Source organism: Equus przewalskii, chromosome 7 (assembly GCF_037783145.1).
Source record: "Equus przewalskii isolate Varuska chromosome 7, EquPr2, whole genome shotgun sequence".
In the NCBI taxonomy this organism is placed as follows: domain Eukaryota; kingdom Metazoa; phylum Chordata; class Mammalia; order Perissodactyla; family Equidae; genus Equus; species Equus przewalskii.
Window position 1 is genome coordinate 20,795,726 of NC_091837.1, and position 25,071 is coordinate 20,820,796.

At 47.6% G+C, this 25,071-nt stretch overlaps 1 protein-coding gene across 1 annotated transcript in view; it reads right to left on the reverse strand.

The window, feature by feature from the left end:
• Positions 1 to 1,225: 1,225 nt before the first annotated feature.
• The window catches only part of OAS3 (2'-5'-oligoadenylate synthetase 3), a 51,174-nt gene continuing 27,328 nt past the window's right edge, over positions 1,226 to 25,071 (reverse strand). The window contains exons 17-27 of the mRNA XM_070628025.1: positions 24,595 to 24,786; positions 22,753 to 23,020; positions 13,795 to 13,973; positions 12,649 to 12,884; positions 11,991 to 12,132; positions 7,943 to 8,116; positions 6,882 to 7,164; positions 5,546 to 5,733; positions 4,174 to 4,412; positions 2,690 to 2,843; positions 1,226 to 1,546 (exon numbers count right to left, since the gene is read on the reverse strand). Coding sequence (XP_070484126.1) covers positions 1,448 to 1,546; positions 2,690 to 2,843; positions 4,174 to 4,412; positions 5,546 to 5,733; positions 6,882 to 7,164; positions 7,943 to 8,116; positions 11,991 to 12,132; positions 12,649 to 12,884; positions 13,795 to 13,973; positions 22,753 to 23,020; positions 24,595 to 24,786 — 2,154 coding nt within the window. The 3' untranslated portion in view covers positions 1,226 to 1,447. The remainder of the gene's footprint in view (positions 1,547 to 2,689; positions 2,844 to 4,173; positions 4,413 to 5,545; positions 5,734 to 6,881; positions 7,165 to 7,942; positions 8,117 to 11,990; positions 12,133 to 12,648; positions 12,885 to 13,794; positions 13,974 to 22,752; positions 23,021 to 24,594; positions 24,787 to 25,071) is intronic.

Here is a 25,071-nt window from a genome sequence, read left to right on the forward strand (position 1 = left end):
CGACACCAACTGGGCGCCCTACGATTCAATTCCGTTCTGACGCTGCCTGGAGTTGGTGCAGGCCTCATGAGTTAAAGGGCAAGGTCCCATCAAGACTGCCCCCACTTCAGATGCCGGTCACAGGGGAGTCCCCAGACTACCCGTACTTCTGACTTGGCTATGGATTCAAGTTCAACAATTCACTAGAATGACTCTTAGAACCCAGGAAAGTGCTATGCTTACAATCACCATTTTATTACAAAAGATACAGATAAACAGCCAGAGGAGGAGATACACAGGGGGCAAGGTCTGGAAGGGTCCTGAGCCCAGGAGCTTCTATCCCCACAGAGTCAGGATGTGCCATCTTTGTGGTACATTGGCACACTTGCCAACCAGGAAGCTCCCAAGCCTTGTTGTCCCGAGTTTTTATTGGGGTTTCATTACGAAGGCACGACTGATGAAATCATGGGCCATGCACTTGAACTCAGTCTCCAGCCCCCCTCTCCTCTTGGGAGGTTGGGGAGTGGGGCCAAAAGTGCCAACCGTGTAAGCACATGCTTGGCATTTCTGGCATGGCCAACCCCTCCCCTGAAACTATCTCAGGGCCCACACCTCACTAGGTAAACTCAGGGATGGTTGGAAGGGGCTCAGTATGAATACAAAGGACACTCCTATCAGGAAATCCCAAGAGTTTTTGAAGCTATGTGCCAAGAACTGGGGACAAAGGACAGATATATTCTTAATTTTATGACAGTTGGTTTATATGGCAGTAATAAAATGTGAAGTGGGTATCTGAAGTTAAAATGCATAGACCTTTAAGCATCTTTGAAGCTAAAGCCAGAGGAGAAGGCCGTTAGATTTGTCAAGAAGATACTCATGGATGGGGGAAAAAGGTGGGCTCAGAAGGAAAAGACAACAGGCTAATAAATATATATATATGGCAACAGTGAAAATCCCAAGCGTTTAGAGAGTTTGCAGGTCTATGCAGAGGCTGGCTCACTCCTGGCGTAGGAGACCTTCGACCGGGCAGGGGCAGACAGGATTCTGTGTACGGAGGGAAAGAGACAGGAGGTGGGCGAGGTGGAGGAGTATGAGAGTAAGATCGTAGAACTATGGGAGCCAAGGGGCAGGCAGAGGGCTTCACTTTGGGAATGCAGAGAGATTCCGCTTCTAAGACTTGAAGGAAAAAGAAGGAGCTAATTGGAATAATCCAGAATGGTGGACAGAAATATGGTGCACAGAAAGCTGGATGAAAGCAACTCTTTTTAATTAAGGTACACTCACGGAGTGAGAGCTCAGCAAGGCGAGACTTTACAAAAAGAACTTGGCGGTCTTGATTTCAAGAGGGGTTGAAGAAACAAGGGAGGGAGCCGTGGGGACCGTCAATGGAAGAATGGATCTGGTTAGTCTTTTATATAGTGAACGGATTCTTTAAAAGCAGTTGCCAGATGACCTCTAGAAGCTTCTTCTAGCATTGGTATGCCAGGATTCTATGACTTCGGAGTGAGAACATCTCATTGACAATAGGATGCACCCCCGCTCCACAACTTCCTGGCGTCTGCACTGTCTAGAAAGAAAGAAATATATGTGCGAGAATACATATCCCAAGCAGTTACAACCATTGGTTAAAAGAGTCAGAAAAAAAAGGAAGAACTGTATCTGAGAGGGTCACTATTACCAGGGGGACAATTTTTGGGTGCTTGCTGACAGTGTAGATCCTGGTAACTAAAGCTGACCCCAGAGTGGGGGTGGGGTGTTCCTCTAAAGCAGTTCTCATTTGGGGGCAATTTTGCTCCCCATAGGACATGAGGCAGTCTTGAGGCAGTTTTAATTGTCACAACTGGGAGGGGGCATCTAGTGAGTAGAGACTTGAGATGCTGCTCAACAGCCCCCCACAACAAAGGATTATCTGGCCCCAAATGTCAATAGTTGCTGAGGCTGAGAACTCTGCTTTGAAAGAGCCTCGAGAAAGAACCTGGCGGAGAACAAGCAGACCTGGGGGCAGGTCTCTTGGTGGGAGGTGGAGCCGTGCACAGGTGTGGCAGGCACTCGGTTGGCTCACCAACCCTCATCCACAGTTGTCTTCACCCCCCTTTTTGGAGCCACTTTTATGTTGCGGGTAGCCATGTGAGTGTTCTGGGCAATGAAATGTAAGAGAATTTGCTGGATGAGGCTTCTCATAGGTGCCTCCCTCCTCCCTGTTCTTCTTGCCTGGACCCCGAACCCCGCCTGGAGCAGCAGTAGCCACTTTCGGTGCCATAAGGACTAAAATCAATACCTAAAGAGGGTGCAGCCAGAAAGAGCTGGGGATGAGTGTGTCCCCAAGGGACACTTTGTAGTGTCTAGACCTGCTGTTTTGATTGTCATACTGGGTGAGGGGTGCTGCTGGCATCTAGTGGGGATGCTAGATGCCAGGGAGGCTGCCCAGGACAGCCCCCATTACAAAGAAGTGTCTGGCCCCAAATGCCAATATTGCAGTGGCGGATGGAGAAAGCTCGATGGAGCTGCTGGGTGAGTCCTGGTTTGCCTGCCTTAGGATTTCTCGTAATGGGCAGAAAAAACCAATTGTGTAAGTGTACGCTCCTGAGTCGGGTTTTCTGTTATTTGTGGCTGAATGAATTCCAAGTGGAAACTACAGCAGGAGAAGCTCTTTGGTTTAAGTCTGTCGCAGGGCACACTCCGGATGACATTTCTTTTAGATTATTCTTACGGGCACTTCCCACTTTTGTACGGGGTGTGCACTGCCGTCTTGGAAGCAGAGGGAGGACATCCATTCCGTAGCTTCTTTTGCTAGAAGATGCCAACACCAACGGTCGCCTCCGCCCACATCACCAGTGGGTTCGGCTGGGTCCAAGATCACGGGCCTATGCAAGGGATTAGGAAGCATTAGAGGGTGCTTTTCAGAATAGTGGCCTCAGAATTGGGGGTCCTTTCTACTCTCAGCAATAAAACAACATGCCCTCATATCTTAGATGTCAGCAATTCAAATGTACGATTGCAGGTCTAAGTAATTTCCTAGAATTAAATCATATTTGTCAAAAGAGTTTTGAAAGGGGCCAGCTGGGTGGCATAGTGGTTGAGTTTCACGCACTCTATTTGGGCAGCTGGGGTTCACGGATTCAGATCCCGGGTGTGGACCTACACTACTCATCAAGCCATGCTGTGGTGGCGACGCACATATAGAGTGGAGGAAAGATTGGCATAGATGTTAGCTCATGGCCAATATCTCTCAGCAGAAAAAAAAAAAGCTTTGAAAACTGTTAATGATTATACACATGGCATAATATAAAGATCTTCTCCATGCTTTGTCAACTGAAGCATGATGTATAATTCAATCAACTGTAATGTCAAGTAGGGCACACCCCTGGTGGGTAACCCACCGGATCTCGTCCTCTCTTTCTTCTTCTCTGTTCTTTCTCAACGCTCCTGTCTTTTCCATACTTCCATTGTTTTTGTCCCTTGCTGGTGGCATGGAGCAGATACCCTAAGATTCCTTTCTATTCTTCTTTTTTTTTTTTAAGATTGGCTCTTGAGCTAACATCTGTTGCCATCTTTTTCTTTCTTTTCTTCTTCTCCCCAAAGCCCCCCAGTACCTAGTTGCATATTCTAATTGTAGGTCCCTCTGGTTGTGGTATGTGGGATGCTGCCTCAGCATGGCCTGAGGTGCGGTGCCACGTCTGTGCTCAGGATCCGAACCAGCGAAACTCTGGGCCACTGAGGCGAGCCCGCGAACTTAACCACTCAGCCACGGGCTGGCCCCTTCTTTCTATTCTTGAAGGATAAAGGTTTTGTGGGATGTGGATCTGAAAGGGCAGATGAAACCTGGTCTAACAGAAACCCTGCAGACTAAATCGATGGGGAACGATAGCGTCATTTCTCAGGGACACCTCCCAACTTCCACACCACTTAGACCTGCTAATGAGTCCACGCTTTTCCTTCCGACCTAGAAACATAAAAGCAACTCAGGGACCCAGCACCTTGGTTCTCCCCTCTCTATTCCTCCCAGAGCATGTTTTCTCCTGCTTCCCTAGGACTCCACCCCTGGAGACTGGGTGGTTCTGTGGTTAGCGCAGTCCTCCCGCGGGGTCACATGAGGAATGATGAATCCTGACCCCGTGGGTGGAGAATCCAGGTCGCTGACACGGTGCTGCAGGAAATCAGGTTATGAGGAGGAGGGGGTAGGGTCTGGGGCACCTGGTTCTCTGCATCTGGGTCAGGAGGAAGTTCCTTATGGTCTCATCCTCGAAGCTGTAATTGACGGTCCAGAAGACGCAGAGCTGCTGATATTTTGTGACCAAATCCAGCACCGTCAGGAAACCTTCTGCCGTGTCGAACTGCGTCGCCCCGCTCCCACGCTCCCAGGCATAGATGGTGAGGAGCTCCAAGGCGTACTTGGGGGGCAGGGACCCCTTTTTCTTGAGTTTCCTTTCACACTGAGGGAAGAGTGGGAAAGTCAGATGAAGCTGGGTAAGGCAGGGAGGTGCGATGGGCTCAGCCAGAACCACAGAGACTGCATGTTAAGGACCGCTGGGGCCATGGCTGGGCAACTGAGTCACAAGATGCGGTGATGGGGGACTGGTCTGTGGGGGTCTGAGCGGGGCGGGTTTGCAGGGGCTCACTCAGCAGCTTGTGGCCAGCACACGCAGGTTTTTTAGTGTGCTTTGGCCATATATGACTTCCCAGAGTGATGACCTAGGTACCATTTTCTAAAACCCCCGTGAGTCCTAATTATGGGGCCAGTTTCCCTATGTCCTTACTAATCCTCCAACACTGCTGGCTACCAAATGGCAGAGATTGCCACTTTAGATGAAGGCCTGAGGCTTGGGGAGGTGAAGTGACTTGCTCAAGGTCACACCGTAGCCCTGAACACTCTGAGTGCCCTGGGGCGGGCTGTAGAGCCATTTCTCAGATTTTCTGGGATGGAAGCCACAGAGCTCAGTCTCCATCTCAGGCTTCAGGGAGCTGGACACAGAAAGGACACATCGCAAGGAAGAGCTGATGTTGAGCTGGATGTTTGCTGCCATGAAGATCCTCAGACCACCCTGTGCGCCAGACAGTTGATGGAAGCGAAAGGAGGCTAACCAGCACAGAAAATGCAGCCTCCGGGCACGCCTGGTGCTCCGACTTGCCTTCCAAGAGAGTGTCTAATCAGTGTCTAATGGTGACGGGCACCGAGCGGCGGATAAGCCATGCTGGCGACTTGTAGGCATATGCAGATCCCAACTTCACCTGGCCTGCGTAGGCGGGATAACTTGGATTCCTGCGGAATTCTTTGGTCAGAGCAAAGGTAAAATAAGCCACGTGTAGCAGCTCTGATGGTGGGAGGTGCTCTACGCTTGACCCATCTTAGTGGGGTTCGGGATGGGAATTCCGCACAGATACCCAGGATTAAGGCAGGCAGAGTCCCTACTTGGGGGGCAGGGACCCCTTTTTCTTGAGTTTCCTTTCACACTGCCCCCAGCGCAGGAGGCTGTGGGCGCATGGAGCGCTCGAGAGGCGCTGGTTTCATGGCCACAGAGTCCTGATGAAAACCATAACCAGAGGGCTGGAACGAGAGCTGGCATACCTGTTTGTACCAGTGCTTCACCAGGCGGATTAAACTCTTCACTTTCGTGGGCCGGGAGTCAACAAAATTGCGCTGCAGCTCTGTGAAACAGGTGGAGAACTCTCCCCCGAGGGCGTCCGAGGATTTATACAGCTGGATGAGCTCAGCGTAGACCCTGGGGCTGGGTGCAGAGCCGGAATTCAGTTGACCTGGCATGGGGGAGATAGTTACATTATGCCTTAATATGTACAGAAAGTAATAGGTTTCAAAACATTCTTGACAAATAGAATTTAATTCTGGGAAATTTCTTTCAACTCTATTAGTATATTTGAATTCCTGATGTCTAAGATATTGGGAGCATCTCCAGAGTAATGAGATATTTAAACAGTTCTGTGATCTACAGGAGTACAGGTGGTACCATAAAAGTATTATCCAATATGGTAGCCACCAGCCAGTGTGGCTATTTGCATTCAAACTAATTAAAGGAAAATAAAAAAGGTTAGTTCCTCATTAGCACTAGCCACATTTCAAGTTTTCAGTGGATGTAGAACACAGATTATGGGAAATTTCCACTATCACAGAAAGGCCCTTTGGACAATGCTGATCTGGAGTTTGCAAACTATGGCCCCCAGGCTAAATCTGGCCCACTGCTTGTTTTTGTAAATAAAGTTTTATTGGCACACAACCACGCCCATTTGTAAAGGTGATATTGATGGCTGCATTCAGGCTACAATGGCAGAGTTGAGTAGTTGTGACAGGGACCTAATTGCCCTCCAAGCTGAAAATATTTGCTATCTTGCCTTTTACAAAAAAAGTTAGCCAGCCCCCAATCGATACTGTTATTTCCTCTCTGAGAGACACTAAGAACTATTCAGAGGGAAGGTGCCGTAGCTTCTTGATTCGGATTTGGGAAATGCCTGAAATTGCTGTGGTTTCTTTTAATACACCATTACGTGTTTGCCACCCGTGAATTGAATTTCTAAAGGAGATTTTTGCCTAAGATTGGAGGCGAACACCCAGATTTCCTGTTTTTGCCTCAGAATTCCTCCCCCAGGCTGTTGTTTACTTTCTTCCACTAATACTTGAGGAAATTTATCTAGAAATGTGCACAGAACTCCTGGATACCCCATTCTTTGATAGATACTGTGGATGATATCATGGGAGTAGAAGATGTGGATCTTGGCCATCCTTGGGATTCTTAAATGAGAATGAAAGTGTTTACAGGTGTAAGGTATGAATGCCACCTGCTGGGGGCACTGGCCCCATGACTGAGTCCCATTGCTTTCCCTCCATCCCCTTCTGCCATCCCTCCAGAATCCGCGTTCCTCCTCCAGCGGCTGAGGTCTGGGGATCTTACCTAACGCATTAAAGGCAGGCAGCACATCAAAGTCAATACTTTCGTTGAGCTCTCTGGATTTCAGAGAGAAGCTCAGCACTCTGGGAGCCTTCCGCTCTGAAATCTCAAACTTCACTTCAAACTCCTTCTCCCGCTGACAGGCTTCCAGCTGTTTACGGATTTCCTTGATGATTCTCCATCTTTCCGTTTTCTGGGAGGTGTAGTTGTTAAGCGAGCTAAGGAAGACGATGATGTCGGCATCAGAGCCGCTCTTCAGAGCTGTGCCTTTGGCGGTCGACCCTCCCTAGTAGAGAAAGGCAAGTTGAGATATGGCATTTTCTAGACCGTGAGCCGCTCAGCCCTGTGGGCTGGTACCAGTTGGGCTAATTCATGATGTTGCCCAGGGTAGGTTCCAAGTTAGGGTCCAGTTAGGGCTGGGTCCAGAGCAGAGCGTTTCATTCTTCAACAGATGGAGGGAAGCGTGTCAGCCCATGGCCTTCGAGCCATGGACAAGAATGGTCCAATCTGCTGAATCTCTAGCTAGGTTGTTGGGGTGAATCGGGCTCTAGTCATGGAAAGAGGAAAGAGGTCACTTTTTGGATCAGTTCACACTGAGCTCAAAATCTGCAGTGGTTTGAATGGTGGTCCCCCCAAAAGTTATGTCTATTGGAAGTGTGAGAGTGTGACATTATTTGGAAAGAGGGTCTCTGTAGGTGTAATTAAGTTAGGGATCTGTGGGCCCTCCAATCACAGGCGTCCTTAGAAGAGAAGAGAAAGAGAGAAGATAACAGAGAAGGTGATGTGGAGACGGAGGCAGAGGCTGGAGTGATGTAGCCACAGGCCAAGGACACCAAGGATGGCCAGCAGCCCTGGGAAGCTATCACAAGAGTCAGAAGTGTGTGGTCAGTGACACGAGCCATGCATTATCACCCACCACTGAACATCAGTCTCCTAGCTGCCCATCTCCCCAGCTGCGCTCCCTCATCCTTTTGCCCTCCAGCTTCTGATAGATGCGTATTGTAGAGGGACAATCCCGCTTAGTTCCCGCCCAGCATTCCCTTAAGAGAAGCGCCTCTACTCACCTTGACAACCTTCTGAACTTTTGTAGGTGAATGTTGAAAGCATTTTTCTTTAAGGAATATACAGATGATGTTGACAGCTTTCTTGACTTGATCTAGGAAAACTTTGTTGGGCTGGAGAAAGTCCATGATGAACGTATCTAGAAGATGGCCTGGGGTCACGTAGAGTGGCGCTGGCTGGGGAAGATGGAAGAGCCTCACTGTGAGTGGCCCCTGCCCGTTCTGGGCCCTCTGCCCGCCTCTCCCTCCCGCGCTCCAACCCTCATGCTGGTACCCCTGTCATCTTCGGTTCTTGCACTGACTTATCCCGAGAACAGACCTGAGAGTGTAGGGTGACACCCACAGCCCGCCAGAAACAAAGCCTCTGCTAGTTGCCCCTTCTGACATCCTGGGAGAGACCTAGATTTTTCTCCCCACGGGTTTGTAATACTCCTGGCTCCAAACTGCTCTCTGATTTCCACTTCTGGTTTTGGCATCGTCTACTAACGGCCAGCACCTTTTACTCATCTGTTCCTTCCTTATTTTCCCGTTTACTGTAGCATTGTAGATTTCTGAGGATCACATGAATCCCTTTTCCAGGTTCTATCAGCCTCCATTCAACACCATGGGCCCAGGTGGATTGGTTCCCAGGGCCGCCATAACAAATTACAACTGGGGGCTTCAAACAGCAGAAATTTGTCCTCTCACGATTCCGAAGACTAGAAGTTTGACATCCAGGTATCAGCAGGGCCGTGTTCTCTTTGAAAGCTCCAGGGGAGGGTCCTTCCTGCCTCTTCCAGCTTCTGGTGGCTCCAGCAAAGGAGCTGCAGCGCTCCAACCGCTGCCTCTGTCGTCATGTGGCCATCTGCTCTCGGTGTCACAGTGTCTCTCCTTGTAAGGACACAGGCCATTGGATTTGGGGCCCATGCTAAACCAGGATGACCTCATCTTAACTAATTACACCAGAAAGATCCTATTTCCAGAGAAGGTGACATTCTTGGAACCAAGTGGACATGAATTTTGGGGGACACTATTCAACCCACTCCCCAGGCCTACCCCGGGGCATGCTGTCCCCTCTAAGCGTCCAGCAGAGAGGCTGCGCTGGGTCCAGAGGGGCTGTGTGTTCAGCCTGAAGGGACGGTTCTCTGCTCTCTAATCAAAGGGGACCATGGAGGCGGGGACCTCTTCACTCTCGTGCACCTGTGGTCAATTCTGGAAAGACACCCTATTCAGATTTCTTAGTGGGGTCTGATACCTGCACAGAAGCGCAGCTGTCTCCTCTCCAGTAGAAAAGTTCAGATGGTGGGGTCGTCCCGTGCCCCCCGAGGTCGTGACACCCCGCTTGAGACTGTGTCTGCTCCCTGTGCTACCTGTTAATGGCCAGTCTCCCCTGCGGGTCTCAGGCTGCAAAGGCAGTCTGCTTCCTGCTTGTGGGGGGCAGAATAGCGGCTGCCCGCCCCAAATGGCCACGTCCGAACCCCCAGAACCTGTGAATCGGTTGCCTTATATGGAAAATGGGACTTTGCAGATGCGATTAAATTAAGGATCTTGAGATGAGGGGAGTATCCTGGATGATCCAGGTGGGCCCCATGTCATTAAAGACTCCTTAAAAGAGAGGTAGGACGTCAGCGTTCTAGAGAGAGAAGCAGAGGTCAGAAGGAGAGAAGACAATACCACTGGCTTTGAGGATGGAGGAAGGGGCCATGAGCCAAGGACTGCGGGCGGCCTCAAGAAGCTGGAGAAGACAGGAAGTGGATTCTCCCCTGGAGCCTTGTTTTATTAATTCGTGTTATTTTATGCTGTGAAGTCTCTAGTTTTTTTTTTTTTTTTTTTCTTACAGCAGTAGGAGGAAACGAATATACTGCTCTGCCTTGATGCTGTCCTTTTGCTCATGAGCACAAACAAGATGGGTGGGCTCACCTGGGGGAAGGGGAGGGATGGGCAGCTTGAAAGTTGAAGGTCGACCTTGGCTGCCCTCAGATGTTGTAAGTGGACCTTGCAGTTGCTGAGGACAGTGTCCCCTTGAAGGCAAATTCATTGGCAGTACTGCCCCCTCCGCTGGGAAGAATACTGTGGTGTGTGTGAGCATGGGTGCACATGTGTGTGTTCATCTGTGTGTGCATGCCTGTGTGCACGCACCCTCCAGGGCCTGAACCACCTTATGTAGTGGTTCCTGGGCCTGGACTGCCTCCAACAGCTGTAGTAAGAGGGATGGTCTCATAGGCCTGGAAATAGAGGTTGATGGGGTGGCAAGACAGAAGGACAAAAGCAGGTATCAAACGCCACTTAGGAGAGGCGTGAGAACTAAATGCAGTGTGTGCTTCTGGGTTGGAAAAAAGTGGTTATAAAGTACTTTCTCAGAATGATTGGCAAAATCTGAAAATGGATTATATTTGGACAATAATAGTATATTAATCTGAATCTCCGGAATTTGATCATTACACGTGGTTACCTAAGAGAATGTCCTTGTTCTCTGAGATGCCTATGAAAACACGTAAGGGTACAGAGGAGAGGTATCTGGCAGCTGACTCTCAAATGGCTCGGTATGAACAACACTGATAGTGATGGTGATGATAAGTGTGTACACACACACACACACGGAGGCTGTATCATAGCAACCGTGGTAACGTGTTCAACATTCGGGGAGCCCGAGGAAGGGCACACAGGAGCTCAATGAATCATTCTTGCAAACTTTTCTATACATTTGAAAGCTTTTCAGAATAAAATGTTAGGGGGCAATAGTTTTTTAAAAAAAGCTATCTTAGGAAGCCAGCAAAATTGGGGTCAGGGAGCCAACACCAGGAGGCCAGCAAGAGGAGGGGCGGGGGGTGGGGCACAGGATACCGGCTCAGAGCATCACATTCCTTCTGGATCCAACTAGGGCTTCTCTCCGTGCACAGGTTCCTTCACTTCCAGGGCCCCATGAATTGGGTAAGCTCATTGACGCCTACGTTTGCATCCCAGATTTTTGCTTAATTGGCCTGCAAATTTCTGTGCAAATAGAATCTTGAGCTCTGCCCCCCATAATCGGGACATAAATTAGTCCTGCGTCTGTGAAATGTGGAATTTGGTTGACCCATCTGGCCTCACATGATACATTGGTCCCCACACCTCCACTCGGAGACCCCCAGGAAAGCTGAAGGATTCGGTGGTCAGACCTGAGAATGTGCTGGCTGGACTGCCCTCCTCGGATGAGCCCTGAGGGCACAGCGGGTTCCGTGTTGACTTGGGGGATGGGGCAGGGAGGGCAGGTGCACCTGTTTGCCCCTTGAGCAGTTCCCCTGTTTCCAGCCCCACTTCTCCCCCTTGCCCTACGCCTGCCTGGACGGAGCTCAGAGCCTGTCCCGGCATCAGCAGGCAGGACTGCCACCCACTTCCCTGGGGCTCCGTTTCATGTCACCACCTTCTCATCGGCTTTCTGTCTTACAGAAATTAATTGAAATCTCTTGTCTTCAGATGTCCCCTTTTCTCTTGGTTCCATCTTGCATGCACTTCACTATCATTTTCATAGACGGGGAGGCCCCAAATGGTGTGTTACGGATTGAATTGCGTCCCCTCAAAAAATATGTTGAAGTCTCCACCTCCAGGATCTGTGAAGGTGACCTTATTTGGAAATAGGGTCTTTGCAAGATGTAATCAAGATGAGGTCATTAGGGTGGGCCCTAATCCAAGAGAAGGGGGTCCTTCTAAGAAGAAGAGAGAGACGGACAGGCACAGAGGGAAGCCCTTCTGAAGACACACAGGGGGAAGGCCCTGTGACGATGGAGGCAGAGGCTGGAGCGATGCTGCCGCAAGCCAAGGATTGCTGGCAACCACGGGAAGCTGGAAAAGGCGTGGAAGGACCCCCCGCTAGAGCCTTCAGGGGGAGCGCATCCCTGCTAACACCTTGATCTTGGCCTTCCAGCCCCCAGAACTGCGAGAGAACAAATTTCTGTTGCTTTAAGCCCCCGGCACATGGTAGTTTGTCACAGCGGCCCTAGGAAACACACGGTGGGTTGGGTAGGACTGCAGTCGGTGTCCAGGGTGCCCTCCCTGCAGCAGGACACAGGCTGTAACTGGAAAGCCCTCTCACCAGAACATTCCAGGTTGGCCCATGTGACTCTCTCAGGCCGGGAGAAGACAACCAGCTTTCAGCCGCTACTTTCAGCACTTGCCAGCACATCTTATCTCTGCTCACGTTATTGGTTGGGTCAGTTGGATCCAATATTACTGGCCTATGGATTTCATTAGATTAAAAATAAAAATCAGTTGGGCGGCTTGTGGAAGAAGAAATCCGTTTCGGGGAAAGAGGCCTAGACTGGACATCTGGTCACCTGGATTCTAACTCCTCTGGTTCCTCTCCATTGCTGGGGTGCTTTGTCTAAGATGCCCACCCCATGTGGTCCTGCTGGCTCTCTGCTTTACGGAGATGTTCCATTAACAACATAATAAAGTGGTCTCCCCTTCCTGCCAACCTTCTTCTCTCTTAGCCTCTCCCTTCCTTCTCCAGGGGAAGCACCTTCCTCGTGTTGGTTTTGGGGACAAAATGTGACAACAGTTTGGCATGTGAGTAGCATTGGTCAGGCTTCCCTCTTTCAGACAGGCCTCTCTTGGCCTCCTTCCCCACTGCTGCTGGCATACTGTGGGAGCATCTGTGGCAGGGGAGGATGGGGCGGGGTCCTCATTCTAAGCGGGTCCAGCCCGGCATGCAGACTAAGAGGTAAAGGGGGGGGCCGTGGGAGGGTTTGTACCTGGACGATCGGAGCTGGCTCAGCAGCATGTTCCGGACAGTGTCATCCTCAAAGTTGTAGTTGACCGTCCAATAGATGCACAGCTTCTCCTGCTGCCTGATCAGCTCCAGAACAGTCCTGATGCCTTGAGCTGTATCGAAGTCTTCTTCTCCGCACCCCTGTTCCCAGGCGTAGATGGTAAGCAGCTCCAAAGCGTACAGGGGAAGCAGGGACGATTCCCCCTCCTTTTTCACATACTGTGGGAGAAGAAAAGGGCCGTGGCTAATTTGGGGACCCCGTTCCTCCCACGCCAGGGGTCTGAAATTGGGAAACCAGAATCTATAAAAAGTTGCTGGCCTCCACCAGCGACTAAAATGACACCACGCCTAAAATTCGATAGACTGACAATATCAAGTGTTGACAAGGATGGGGAGCACCTGGAACGGCCTTGCATCACTAATGGGAGTGTAATTGGGTACAGACATTTGGGAACACTGTTTGGCAGTATTTACTCAAGTTAAAAATATATATATATTCATTATGTACACACATATACATACATATGTATGCCATGTGTCTATGGATACAGGTATACCTACTAATTCGTATACCTTATAACCCTGCAATTCCCCTTCTGCATATTTACCCATGAGAAATGAGGGCTTAAATTCACAAAAAGACATATAGGGGAATATGCATAGTAACCAATTCATTATAGCCCCCATTTGCAGATGACCCAAATACCCATCAGCTGTAGAGTGGATAAATGTGTGGGATATAAATACAACGGAATACTAGAAAACAAGGAAAAACTGCAACCACATGGACGAACCTCTCACACATCTGTTGAACAGAAGGTGGCAGACACAAAGTACGTTCGGCAGGATTCCGTCGATATCCAGTTTAAAAACAAGCAGAATTAATTGGTGGCAGCAGATGTTGGCACAGTGGTTCGTTTGGGGGAAGCGTTGGCTGGGGGTGGGGTGGGTGGGGGCAGAGGCAGCCTGCTGGGGTGCAGGAATTGTGCCCTCTTTTGACCTGGGTGTTGTTTAAGAAGATATAAAAATGCTTTGAACTGTATCCTTAAGATTGTTGTACTTTGCTGGATGTAAATATCTCCATAAAAAGGAATGGGTGTCAGCCACAGATGTGCAGTTTGAAAATTACCTTCTCATACCAATGCTTTACCAAGAGGATCAAATCCTTCAGTTTTCTGGGACGGTTGTTGAAAAACTTCTGCTGGAGCTCTGTGAAGCAGACTGAGAACTCGCCGGGGCTGGCTTTTGTCATATCCAATGATCTTTTGAGTTCTCGGTAGGTCCAGGAGCTGGGATGCTCTCTCAAGCCTGGTGGGAAAGAGAAACACGGGACTTTTGGTGTTCGCATAACCTGGCCTCAGTGAGCCAATGATGAAGGTCGGTTGTGGTTTGACGGCCCACGCCAACAGCTTAACCTGTACGAGGACCGGGGTGCTTGCAGAAAAGGTGAGGGGTGGCTTGCCCTGCCAGATAATAAAATGTAGTCTAAAATGGCCATCATGAAAATGATATGGTGCTGGCTTGAGACCAGATCAGCAGAACCCAACGGAGGGACAAGAAACACAATTATAAATGAAAAAGGGGGCATTCCAAATTAGTAGGACGGGATGGTATCTTTAAAAATGGTGTTGGGGGATCTTGTCAAGATGGCGCCATGAGCAGACATTGAACTCGCCTCCTCCCACGAACACAACCAGGTTACAACAATTTTTGGAAGAATTACCCTGGATTGAAAACTGAAAACTGGATAAAAAGAACCTCCACGACAAGGGACAGTCCTGACAAAGGCAGAAGAGGCAGTAAATCCGGCCGGAGAGGGAAAAAGCCACCTTTGGGAGCAGTGGAGCTTCTCAGCTGGCCAGGCGGGAGCCATCCTAAGGTACGCAGCCCTCCCTGGAGGAGTGAGGTCTGGAGCGGGGGCGATACTGCTATAACCATCCTTCGGACTCAGCCCAACTGAGACGGGGGTCTTACTGTCTGGCCTTGCTGGCTATTAACTGCAGTGAGGACATCCCCAGAAAAGCTATCGGCTGAAAGCCAAAAAGACCCGAGTCTTAAAGGGCCCACGTGCAAACTCACTCATTGCAGCAACCTAAAATCACCAGAGAGAAGGCTGACTGTCCTTTGGTGAAACAAGACTCACCTGGTGGGCTCTGGGGGCATCTTGGTGAGAGGAGGATCCTCTCCGGAGACTGAGACATTGGTGGGGGCCAAACAAGAGAAGCCCAAAGAGGCCCACACCAAGACATATTATAATCAAAATGTCTAAAATTAAAGACAAAGAGAGAATCCTAAAAGCAGCAAGAGAAAGGCCACAAGTGACATATAAAGGGAAGCCCATCAGGCTATCAGTGGACTTCTCAGTCGAGACCCTACAGGTGAGAAGAGAATGGGACAACATATTTAAAGTGCTAAAAGGAAAAAACCTACAGCCAAGAATACTCTATCCATCAAGGCTGTCATTCAGAGTGGAAGGAGAGATAAAGAGCCTCCCAGATAAGCAAAACTTAAAGGAGTTTATCACCAAGAAACCAGTTCTGCAAGAAATGCTGAAGGGACTTATTTAAGTGGGAAAGCAATGACCACAAATAGAGATTAAAAAAATTATCAAAAAAACCCAAAACAACAACAACAAAAAACAGGCAATAAAATCACTTTTAAGGTAAAAATATAGTAAAGGCAGCAGATCAACTACCTGTGAAGATAATATGAAGGTTAAAAGACAAACGTACTAAAATCACCTATTTCAATGATAAGAGGGTAATGGATAGACACACACTAAACAAAAGACTATATATGGTGTGAAAAACATATAATGTGGGAGGAGGGGAGTGAAAAAGTAGAGCTTTTAGAAAGAGGTCAAGCTAAAGAGTCTATCTACCCAATATAGACTGTTATGTGCATAGTATATTAAATAGCATCCTCATGGTAACCACAGACCAGAAACCTATAACAAGCAGGAAAAAAGTAAGACAAAAGAAATCAAACATATTACTAAAGATAGCCATCAAACCACAAGGGAAGAGAGCAAGAGAAAAAGCAAGGAACTGAGAAGAACTACTAAAACACCCCAAAAAAAGAAAAAGTGACAAAATGGCAATAAATACGTATTTATCAATAGCTACTTTAAATGTCAGTGGACTAAACGCTCCAATCAAATGCCATAGGGTGGCCAACTGGATAAAAAAACAAGACCCATGTATATGCTGCAAACAAGAGACACACTTCAGACCTACAGACACTCACAAACTGAAGGTGAAAGGATGGAAAAAGATATTCCATGCAAATGGCAAAGAAAAGAAAGCGGGGATAGCAATACTTATATCAGACAAAATAGACTTTAAATCAAAAACTGTAATAAGAGACAAAGACGGGAACTACACAATGATAAAGGGAACAATCCAACAAGAAGATATAACACTTGTAAATATCTATGCACCCAACATAGGAGCCCCTAAATATATAAAGCAATTATTAACAGACATAAGAGGAGAAATAGACAATAACACAATAATAGCAGGGGACTTTAACACTCCGCTTACACCAATGGATAGATCATCCAAACAGGAGATCAATTAGGAAACACTCGCCTTAAAGGACACGTTAGACCAGATGGACTTAGTAGATATATACAGAACATTCCATCCAAAAACCACAGAATACACATTCTTTTCAAATGCACATGGAACATTCTCCAGGATTGATCACATGTTAGGCCACAAAACAAGTCTCAATAAATTTAAGAAGATCGAAATAATACCATGCATCTTTTCTGACCACAAAGGTATGAAACTGGAAATCAACTACAGAAAGAAAACCAGAAAAGCCACAAAAATGTGGAGATTGAACAAAATGCTACTGAACAATGATTGGGTCAATGAAGAAATCAAAGAAGAAATCAAAAAATTCCTGGAGACAAATGAAAATGAAAACACGACATGCCAAAATCTGTGGGATACAGCAAAAGCGGTTCTATGAGGGAAGTTTATAGCAATTCAGGCCTACCTCAACAAAGAAGAAAAATCCCAAATAGACAATCTAAAAGCGCATCTAAAGGTACTGGAAAAAGAACAACAAACAAAGCCCAAAACCAGCAGAAGGAAGGAAATAATAAAAATCAGAGCATAAATAAATGAAATAGAGACTAAAAAACAATAGAAAAAATTAATGAAACCAAGAGCTGGTTCTTCGAACAGATAAACAAAATTGACAAACCCTTACCTAGAGTCACCAAGAAAAAAAGAGAGAAGGCTCAAATAAATACAATCAGAAATGAAAGAGGAGAGATTACAACGGACACCTCAGAAATACAAAAGATAATAAGAGAATACTGTGAAAAGCTATACGCCAACAAATTGGATAATCTAGAAGAAATGGATAAATTCTTAGAAACATACAACCTTCCAAAACTCGACCAAGAAGATGTAGAAAATTTGAATAGACTGATCACCAGTAAGGAGATTGAAACAGCCATCAAAAACCTCCCAAAAAATAAAAGTCCAGGACCAGATGGCTTCCCTGGTGAATTCTACCAAACATTCAAAGAAGACAATACCTCTCCTTCTCAAACTCTTCCAAAAAATTGACGAGGAGGGGAGGCTTCCTAACTCCTTCTACGAAGCCAACATTATCCTGATTCCAAAACCAGACAAGGACAACACAAAAAAAGAAAATTACAGGCTAACATCACTGATGAACATCGATGCAAAAATCCTCAACAAAATACTAGCAAATCGAATACAACAATACGTTAAAAAGATCATACATCATGATCAAGTGGGTTTCATTCCGGGGATGCAGGGATGGTTCAACATCGGCAAATCTATCAACGTGATACACCACATTAACAAAATGAAGAATAAAAATCACATGATCATCTCAATAGATGCAGAGAAAGCATTTGACAAGATATAGCATCCATTTATGATAAAAACTCTAAATAAAATGGGTATAGAAGGAAAACACCTCAATATAATAAAGGCCATAGATGACAAACCCACAGCAAATATCATTCTCAACAGAGAAAAACTGAAAGCTGTCACCCTAAGAACAGGAACCAGACAAGGATGCCCACTGTCACCACTCTTATTTAACATAGTATTGGAAGCCCTAGCCAGAGCAATCAGGCAAGAAAAAGAAATAAAAGGGATCCACATTGGAAAAGAAGAAGTGAAACCGTCACTCTTTGCAGACGACATGATTTTATATCTAGAAAACCCTAAAGAGTCCACTAAAAAACTTTTAGAAATAATAAAGGAATACAGTCAAGTTGCAGGATACAAAATCAATGTACAAAAATTGGTGGCTTTTCTATACACTAACAATGAAGTAGCAGAAAGAGAAATTAAGAATACAATCCCATTTACAATTGCAACAAAAAGAATAAAATACCTAGGAATAAACTTAACCAAAGAGGTGAAAGATCTTTACACCGAAAACTATAAAATATTGTTGAAAGAAATCGAAGAAGACACAAAGAAATGGAAAGATATTCCATGCTCTTGGATTGGAAGAATGAACACAGTTAAAATGTCCACACTTCCTAAAGCAATCCACAGAGTCAATGCAATCCCTACCAAAGTTCCAACAACAGTTTTCGTGGAAATAGAACAAAGAATCCTAAAATTTAGATGGAACAACAGAAGACCCCGAATAGCCAAGGAATCCTGAGAAAAAAGAACAAAGCTGGAGGTATCACACTCCCTGATTTCAAAATAGACTACAGAGCCATAGTAACCAAAACAGCATGGTACTGGCACAAAAACAGACACACAGATGAATGGAACAAAATTGAGAGCCCAGAGGTAAACCCACACGTTTATGGACAGCCGATATTCGACAAGGGAGCCAAGAGCATACGATGGAGAAAGGAGAGTCTCTTCAATAAATGGTGTTGGGAAAACTGGACAGCCACATGCAAAAGAATGAAAGTAGACCATTCCCTTACACCATGCACAAAAATCAACTCAAAGTGGATTAAAGATTTGAATGTAAGACCTAAACCATGAGACTTCTAGAAGAAAACATAGGCAGTACGCTCTACGACATTGGTCTTAGCAGCATATTTTCAAGTCCCATGTCTGACCGGGCAAGAGAAACAAAAGAAAAAATGAACAAATGGGACTACGTCAAACTAAAAATCTTCTGCACAGCAAAGGAAACCATCAACAAAACGAAAAGACAACCTAACAATTGGGAGAAGATATTTGCAAACCGTATATCAGATAAGGGGTTAATATCCAAAATATACAAAGAGCTCATGCAGCTCAACAACAAAAAAAACCCAACAACCCAATTAAAAAATGGGCAAAAGATCTGAACAGAGATTTCTCTAAAGAAGATATACAGATGGCCAAGAGACATATGAAAAGATGCTCAACATCATTAGCTATCAGGGAAATGCAAATCGAAACTGCAATGAGGTATCACCTCACTCCGGTCAGAATGGCTGTAATTAACAAGACAGGAAATAACAAATATTGGAGAGAGTGTGGAGAGAAGGGAACATTTGTTCACTGCTGGTGGCAATGCAAACTGGTGCAGCCACTATGGAAAGCAGTATGGAGTATCCTCAGAAAATTAAGGATAGATCTACCATATGATCCAGCTATTCCACTGCTGGGTATTTATCCAAAGAACTTGAAAACACAAAGGCATAAAGATACCTGCACCCCTATGTTCACTGCAGCATTATTCACAATAGCCAAGACATGGAAGCAACCTAGGTGCCCATCAAGGGACGAATGGATAAAGAAGATGTGGTATTTATACACAATGGACTACTACTCAGCCATAAGAAATGACGAAATCCGGCCATTTGTGACAACATGGATGGAACTTGAGGGTATTATGCTGAGTGAAATAAGTCAGAGGGAGAAAGTCAAATACCATATGATCTCAATCACAAGTAGAAGATAAAAACGACAAAAAAAAAAAACCCACATAGCTTTGGAGATTGGACTGGTGGTTACCATTGGGGAAGGGGGAAGGGGGGAGGGGGGAGGGCAAAAGGGGTGATTAAGCTCACATGTGAAGGGATGGACTATAATTAGCGTTTGGGTGGTGAACATGATGTAATGTACACAGAATTTGAAAGATGATGTACATCCGAAAAAATAAATACATAAATAAAATTTAATGGAGCCTTAATAATTAAAATAACTATGGATCAGAAAAAAAAATGGTGTTACCCAAGTTGGTACACACCCGGAGGAAAATAAAGTTCATGTCTCACATACAGTGTATTCTGCCATTGAGCCCATCCTGTGAAGGCTGTGTTTCAGAGACAAGGGTTCAGGCTCTCTGAGGGGGCAGGCCAGGTGGAGGCAGGGCCCTGGAGGCTGGCGATGGAGGCCAGTGGGCAGGCGCAGTCCCTGCAGAGCTGGACCCTGGGAAATGGGGTGATGCACGACAGTGCTTCCCAAACTGGGGTTCCTATCGGGACCCTGGAACAGAGGCCCAGGAGCCTCCCGTGCCGATGAGCCTGGGCCTCTGAGTTCCAGATCCGCTCTGCGGGAGAGCTGATCCCCAAGCGAAGAGAGCTCGGGCCTCCGTATTTTCACTAGGTTCCTCAGTGATTCTGATACCCACTGAAGTTTGAGAACCACTGGTGTGGGGTGAGGAAGCCAATGCAATGGGAGAGATGTCAATAGGCCACAGGAGTTCATCAAAGGGTTTCCATTCTTGCTAGCCGAGCTCCATGTTTACAAACACCCTTAGATAAACAACAGGAGATGGTAGCCAGCTTGTTCTTTTTGTTTACTGACTTCCTATCATCAGCCAGTCTCAGTTCTGGGCACTGGGCATGCAGGGAGGTTGAAGGAAAGAGCATGGCATCCTTCTCAATACTGGCAGTAAGGTAGCTAACGTTCGTTGAGCGCTTCCTCCACATCAGGCACAGTGCGAGCGCTTCAGATACAGTGAAATACAGAAGCCACACACACTCTTAGGTGGTTATTGCAATGAACTGCTCATTTACAGGTGAGGAAACTGGCACACCAGGCAGTCAGGTAAATAGAAATCCCACTTTGGGTCAAAGACCCGGGGAGAGAGCAGTGGTGGCACACAGCAGTGGAGAGAGAGGTAGAGTTGGAGGAAGCCTGCCTGGAGCTGGTGTGGAGAGCGGGCCAGACTACGACCACCTGGTGGCAGCTTCTGGATACTCCGTGTGAGGAAGAGCTTATTTCTCCTGTCACACCATCCTTGCATGAGGGTGAGCCCAGCAGAGGGTGCTCTGGCCTGGTCTCCAAATGCCATGCTCTGAACAAGATGAGAGAACATAGGATTTCCTACGAATTTTGAGTCACACTTTGTCTCTTCACCTGACTCCCGCTGTTGTTTGAGGCAGGCATGTACACTCAACCCTTCTCCTCTTAAAGGTCCTGCAATCCAGCTGCTTCTAGCTTGATCTTACAGTTGGCAAAAGTGGGTGACTAGTGGGACCAAGGGAAGGACTCAGGGCTGCCTAGTTTCCAAACTGGTGCATTCTTCTCTGACCTGGGTCACTTTTCTGTGAATGTGAGTCATTAAGGTGTGTCTGTGTCACCATCTTAAAGGCACCCCTGGCCTGGGGCTTAGAAGACCTCTGCTTTTATTCTAACTCTGTCAGTAACTGGCTATGTGGCCCTGGGAATAGTCCTTTCCTTCAGTTTCCCCATTTGTTTAATGAGGGATGGAATTTCATCCCTAGCATTTAAGTTTGCGATTGTATATGTACCTGTGCTTGAGACTAAGCTGTGACTATCCCAAGTCTTATCCATCCACCCATACAATCAACCATCCATCCAGTGATCTGTCTGGATCCATCCATCCATCCATTCATCATCCACCCATCCATCCAATCATCCATCCATCCATCCATCCATCCATCCATCATCCATCCATCCATCCATCATCCATCCATCCATCCATCCATCCAATCATCCATCCATCATCCATCCATCCATCCATCCATCCAATCATCCATCCATCCATCCATTCATCATCCACCCATCCATCCATCATCCATCCATCCATCCATCCATCCAATCATCCATCCATCCATCCATCCATCCAATCATCCATCCATCCATCCATCATCCATCCATCCATCCATCCATCCATTCATCATCCACCCATCCATCCATCATCCATCCATCCATCCATCCATCCAGTCATCCATCCATCCATCATCCATTCATCCATCCATCCATCCAACTATCCATCCATCATCCATCCATCCAATCATCCATCCATCCATCATCCATTCATCCATCCATCCATCATCCACCCATCCATCCATCCATCCAATCATCCTTCCACCCATCCATCCATCATCCATCCATCCATCCATCCATCGAATCATCCATCCATCCATCATCCATCCATCATCCATCCATCCATTCATCCATCCATCCAATCAACCATCCATCTAGTGATCCATCTGTTCATCCATCCATCCATCATCCATCCATCCAATCATCCATCCATCCATCATCCATTCATCCATCCATCCATCCAATCAGTTGCTCGTGGACTTTAAAGGCTCTTGGTCTATGCTAATCCAAATTCCTAGTTCAAAACTAGGGCCTTGCTTTGATGTTCACCTGGTGAGAAGGCAGACTCCAAATGCCTGCCCCAGCTGAACTTTTCCCAGATGTGTGCCCCATCCTCTTCCTCTAACCAACATTTATTCTAGTCTAAATCCCCAAGTGTGGCCCACAGACCAGCAGCAGCATCACGGCACTGTTTAGAGACACAGAATCCCAGGTCCTGCCCCCAATGTTCTGAATCAGAAGTTGCATTTTAACAAGGTTTCCTGGTGATTTGTGGGCATGTCACAGTCTGAGATTTCCTCTAGATTCTAGAGTCTAGAACGTTTTCTCCAAGGTCAATTAGGAGATGGGGGAAAAGTTCTAGAGAAGAGAGTAAGCCCAGGTAGGAGAGACCTCCTGGCTCGAAGGTCTATGGTCCCCTACTTTGGAAAGCACCAGTGGTATCCCCAGCCTAGAGGACCTGCATAGCTGCCCACCACCCCTTTCTTTGGCTTTGCACTCTCAACAAACTCCTCCAGATCTGTGCCTGCCCCCATACACCCAGGAGGGCTCACCCAGAGCATTGAAGGCAGGCAGCACCGCAAAACTGACGCTTTGCCATCTTGTGAACACCTTGATGATGAGCCCACCGTTGGGCCTCTGGATCTCTATCTTGGCTACCAGGTCTGTGGACTGATAAGCTTCCAGGCACCTGCAGATTTTGTTGAGGATTTCCTGTTGGCTTCTCTTCTGATCCTGGAATTTTTCAAAGTGACTGACGAAGACGACGAGGGTACCATCGGAGTTGCCCCGTAAGACTGTTTTCCGTCCATAGGAGCCACCCTGTCAGTGACGGAGAAGATGTGAGATTCTGGACCTATGGGGGTCACAGGGCACCCCAGCATGCAGTAGTATTTCTCAACTCCAGCAAAAGCCCCAAATGTCACCATAGTCTTAAAATTGAGTGACAGGTATCCATTTGTCCACCCAAAGACCTGAATCAGGATGCCCATAGCAGCACATTCCATACTGGCCCCAAACTGGAGGCAACTCAAATGGCCATCAACGATAGAATGGACAAATGCGGTGTATCCGCACAATGGATACACGTACAACAAGGCAGCGATTCACACCACCTGCACATAATGACGTAAATTTCATAAACAGGATGGGTCACAAAAACCACACACTAAAGCCACACAGTGCATGATTTCACTTATATAGGGCGACCAACCTGTCCAGTTTATGGGGGACAGTCCCAGTTTTAGCACTGAAGGGCCCATGTCCCAGAAAACCCCATAGTCCCGGACAAACTGGGATGGTTGGTCACCCTACATTTAGAGAAAGTTAAAAATCCAGTGAAATGAATCTATGCTGTTAGAAGGCAGGAGAGCGGCTGCCTGGGGTTGGAGGTGTGACTGTCGGGGGTCCAGGGGCTCTGGGGGTGAGAAGGTTTGTTTCTTGATCTGAGTGTAGGTTACACATGTATGTTGTGTGTGCCAATCCACCAAGCTGTGCACTTAGAGCTCTGCAGTTTTCTTATTGTATGTTTTCTTTTAACTAGGAAAAAGTTAACAATATTGAGAGGCAGGATTGCCTGGTGGTTAAGCCCGCATGCTCCCAAGCAGATTGCCTGGGTTTAAATGCCAGCTCTGATGCCTGCTATTAACTAATTTCCTCATGCCTCAGTTTCCTTATCTGGGCCAGGGAGGGGGACACCGAGTGTCCAGGTGTCTTTGTTGCTAGGGCTACTGGGTGTGTGTAAGGGCAGAAGCCAGGAGCCACGTGACAGCAGAGACGTGGGAAGCCGGGCGCTGGAGAGCATGGGGGGAACTCGAACCACACCCCTCCCTCAGCTCCTGGCAGCTTCCCAGCACCATTTCCTCCCCAAAGGTCTAGAACTTTCCGCCTCAGCCCCGGGATTCCTGCCCATAGCACTGACCATTGCTAACTGATGAGAGCTCCCCACCCCCTTGCTGTTGAGCAACCAGAGGTACCTTGGGTGGCTTTACTGAAGTCCTCCAGCCTCAGTTTACTTCCCTGTAATACGGGGACGACAGACACAATAGTAGTGAGTAATCACAGCTAATTTATTGAGCACTAACTATGTACCAGGCTCTGTGCTAAAAACACCATATGCCTAAGTCTCATAACACCCTGAGGTGAGTACTATTCTCTCCCATTTTACAGATTCAGAGACTGAGGCACAGAGAAGTTAAGTAACCTGCCCCGGGTCACACAGTAGTAAGGGACAGAGCTGGCTCCCGAGCCCCTGCTCCTGAGCTCTACCCCATCTCCCATCATCTTGTGTGCCCAGGCCCTGGCACACAGTAGGTGCTCAGCACCAAGTCTCCCTGCCTTCCGGTGGCCGTGGAATCTCTTGGCTCCCAGAAACGCAGCCCCAGCCCTCCACTCACCTGGGCCACCCATTTCTCCAGGGTGAGCTGCTCGGCTCTCTGCAGGGCGGCGCAGATGCCGGTCACCGTCCAGTCGATCCGTGTCTCACATTCTTTATAGGGCAGCAGGGACTCCTGGATAAACTCATCCAGTTTCCGAGCAGACACTTCGTACAGATGGGACTCCCAGTTTCCCATCGCGCCTGCTGGCTGCTGGGGTCACAGCTAATGGCAGAGCAGGAGGAGGAGGAGAAAGAGAAACTCCTGTGCCTGGAGCGGGAAACCGAAACTCAGAGCGCCTCAGCTGACTTCCTGGATCCGGAGTCCCACCCACCCCCTCAGCGGGGGGTTTACAGCCCTGCTGTTCCCAAGGGGCCCTCCCGTCAAACTCGCAGCCTCCGCAGCCCGACTGGGAGGGCTTTCACGTGCTAGAGCTGCGTCCTTGAGCACACTGCCTGCCCCTTCTGTGCCTCCATCTCGCCAGCTATTAAGCAGGGG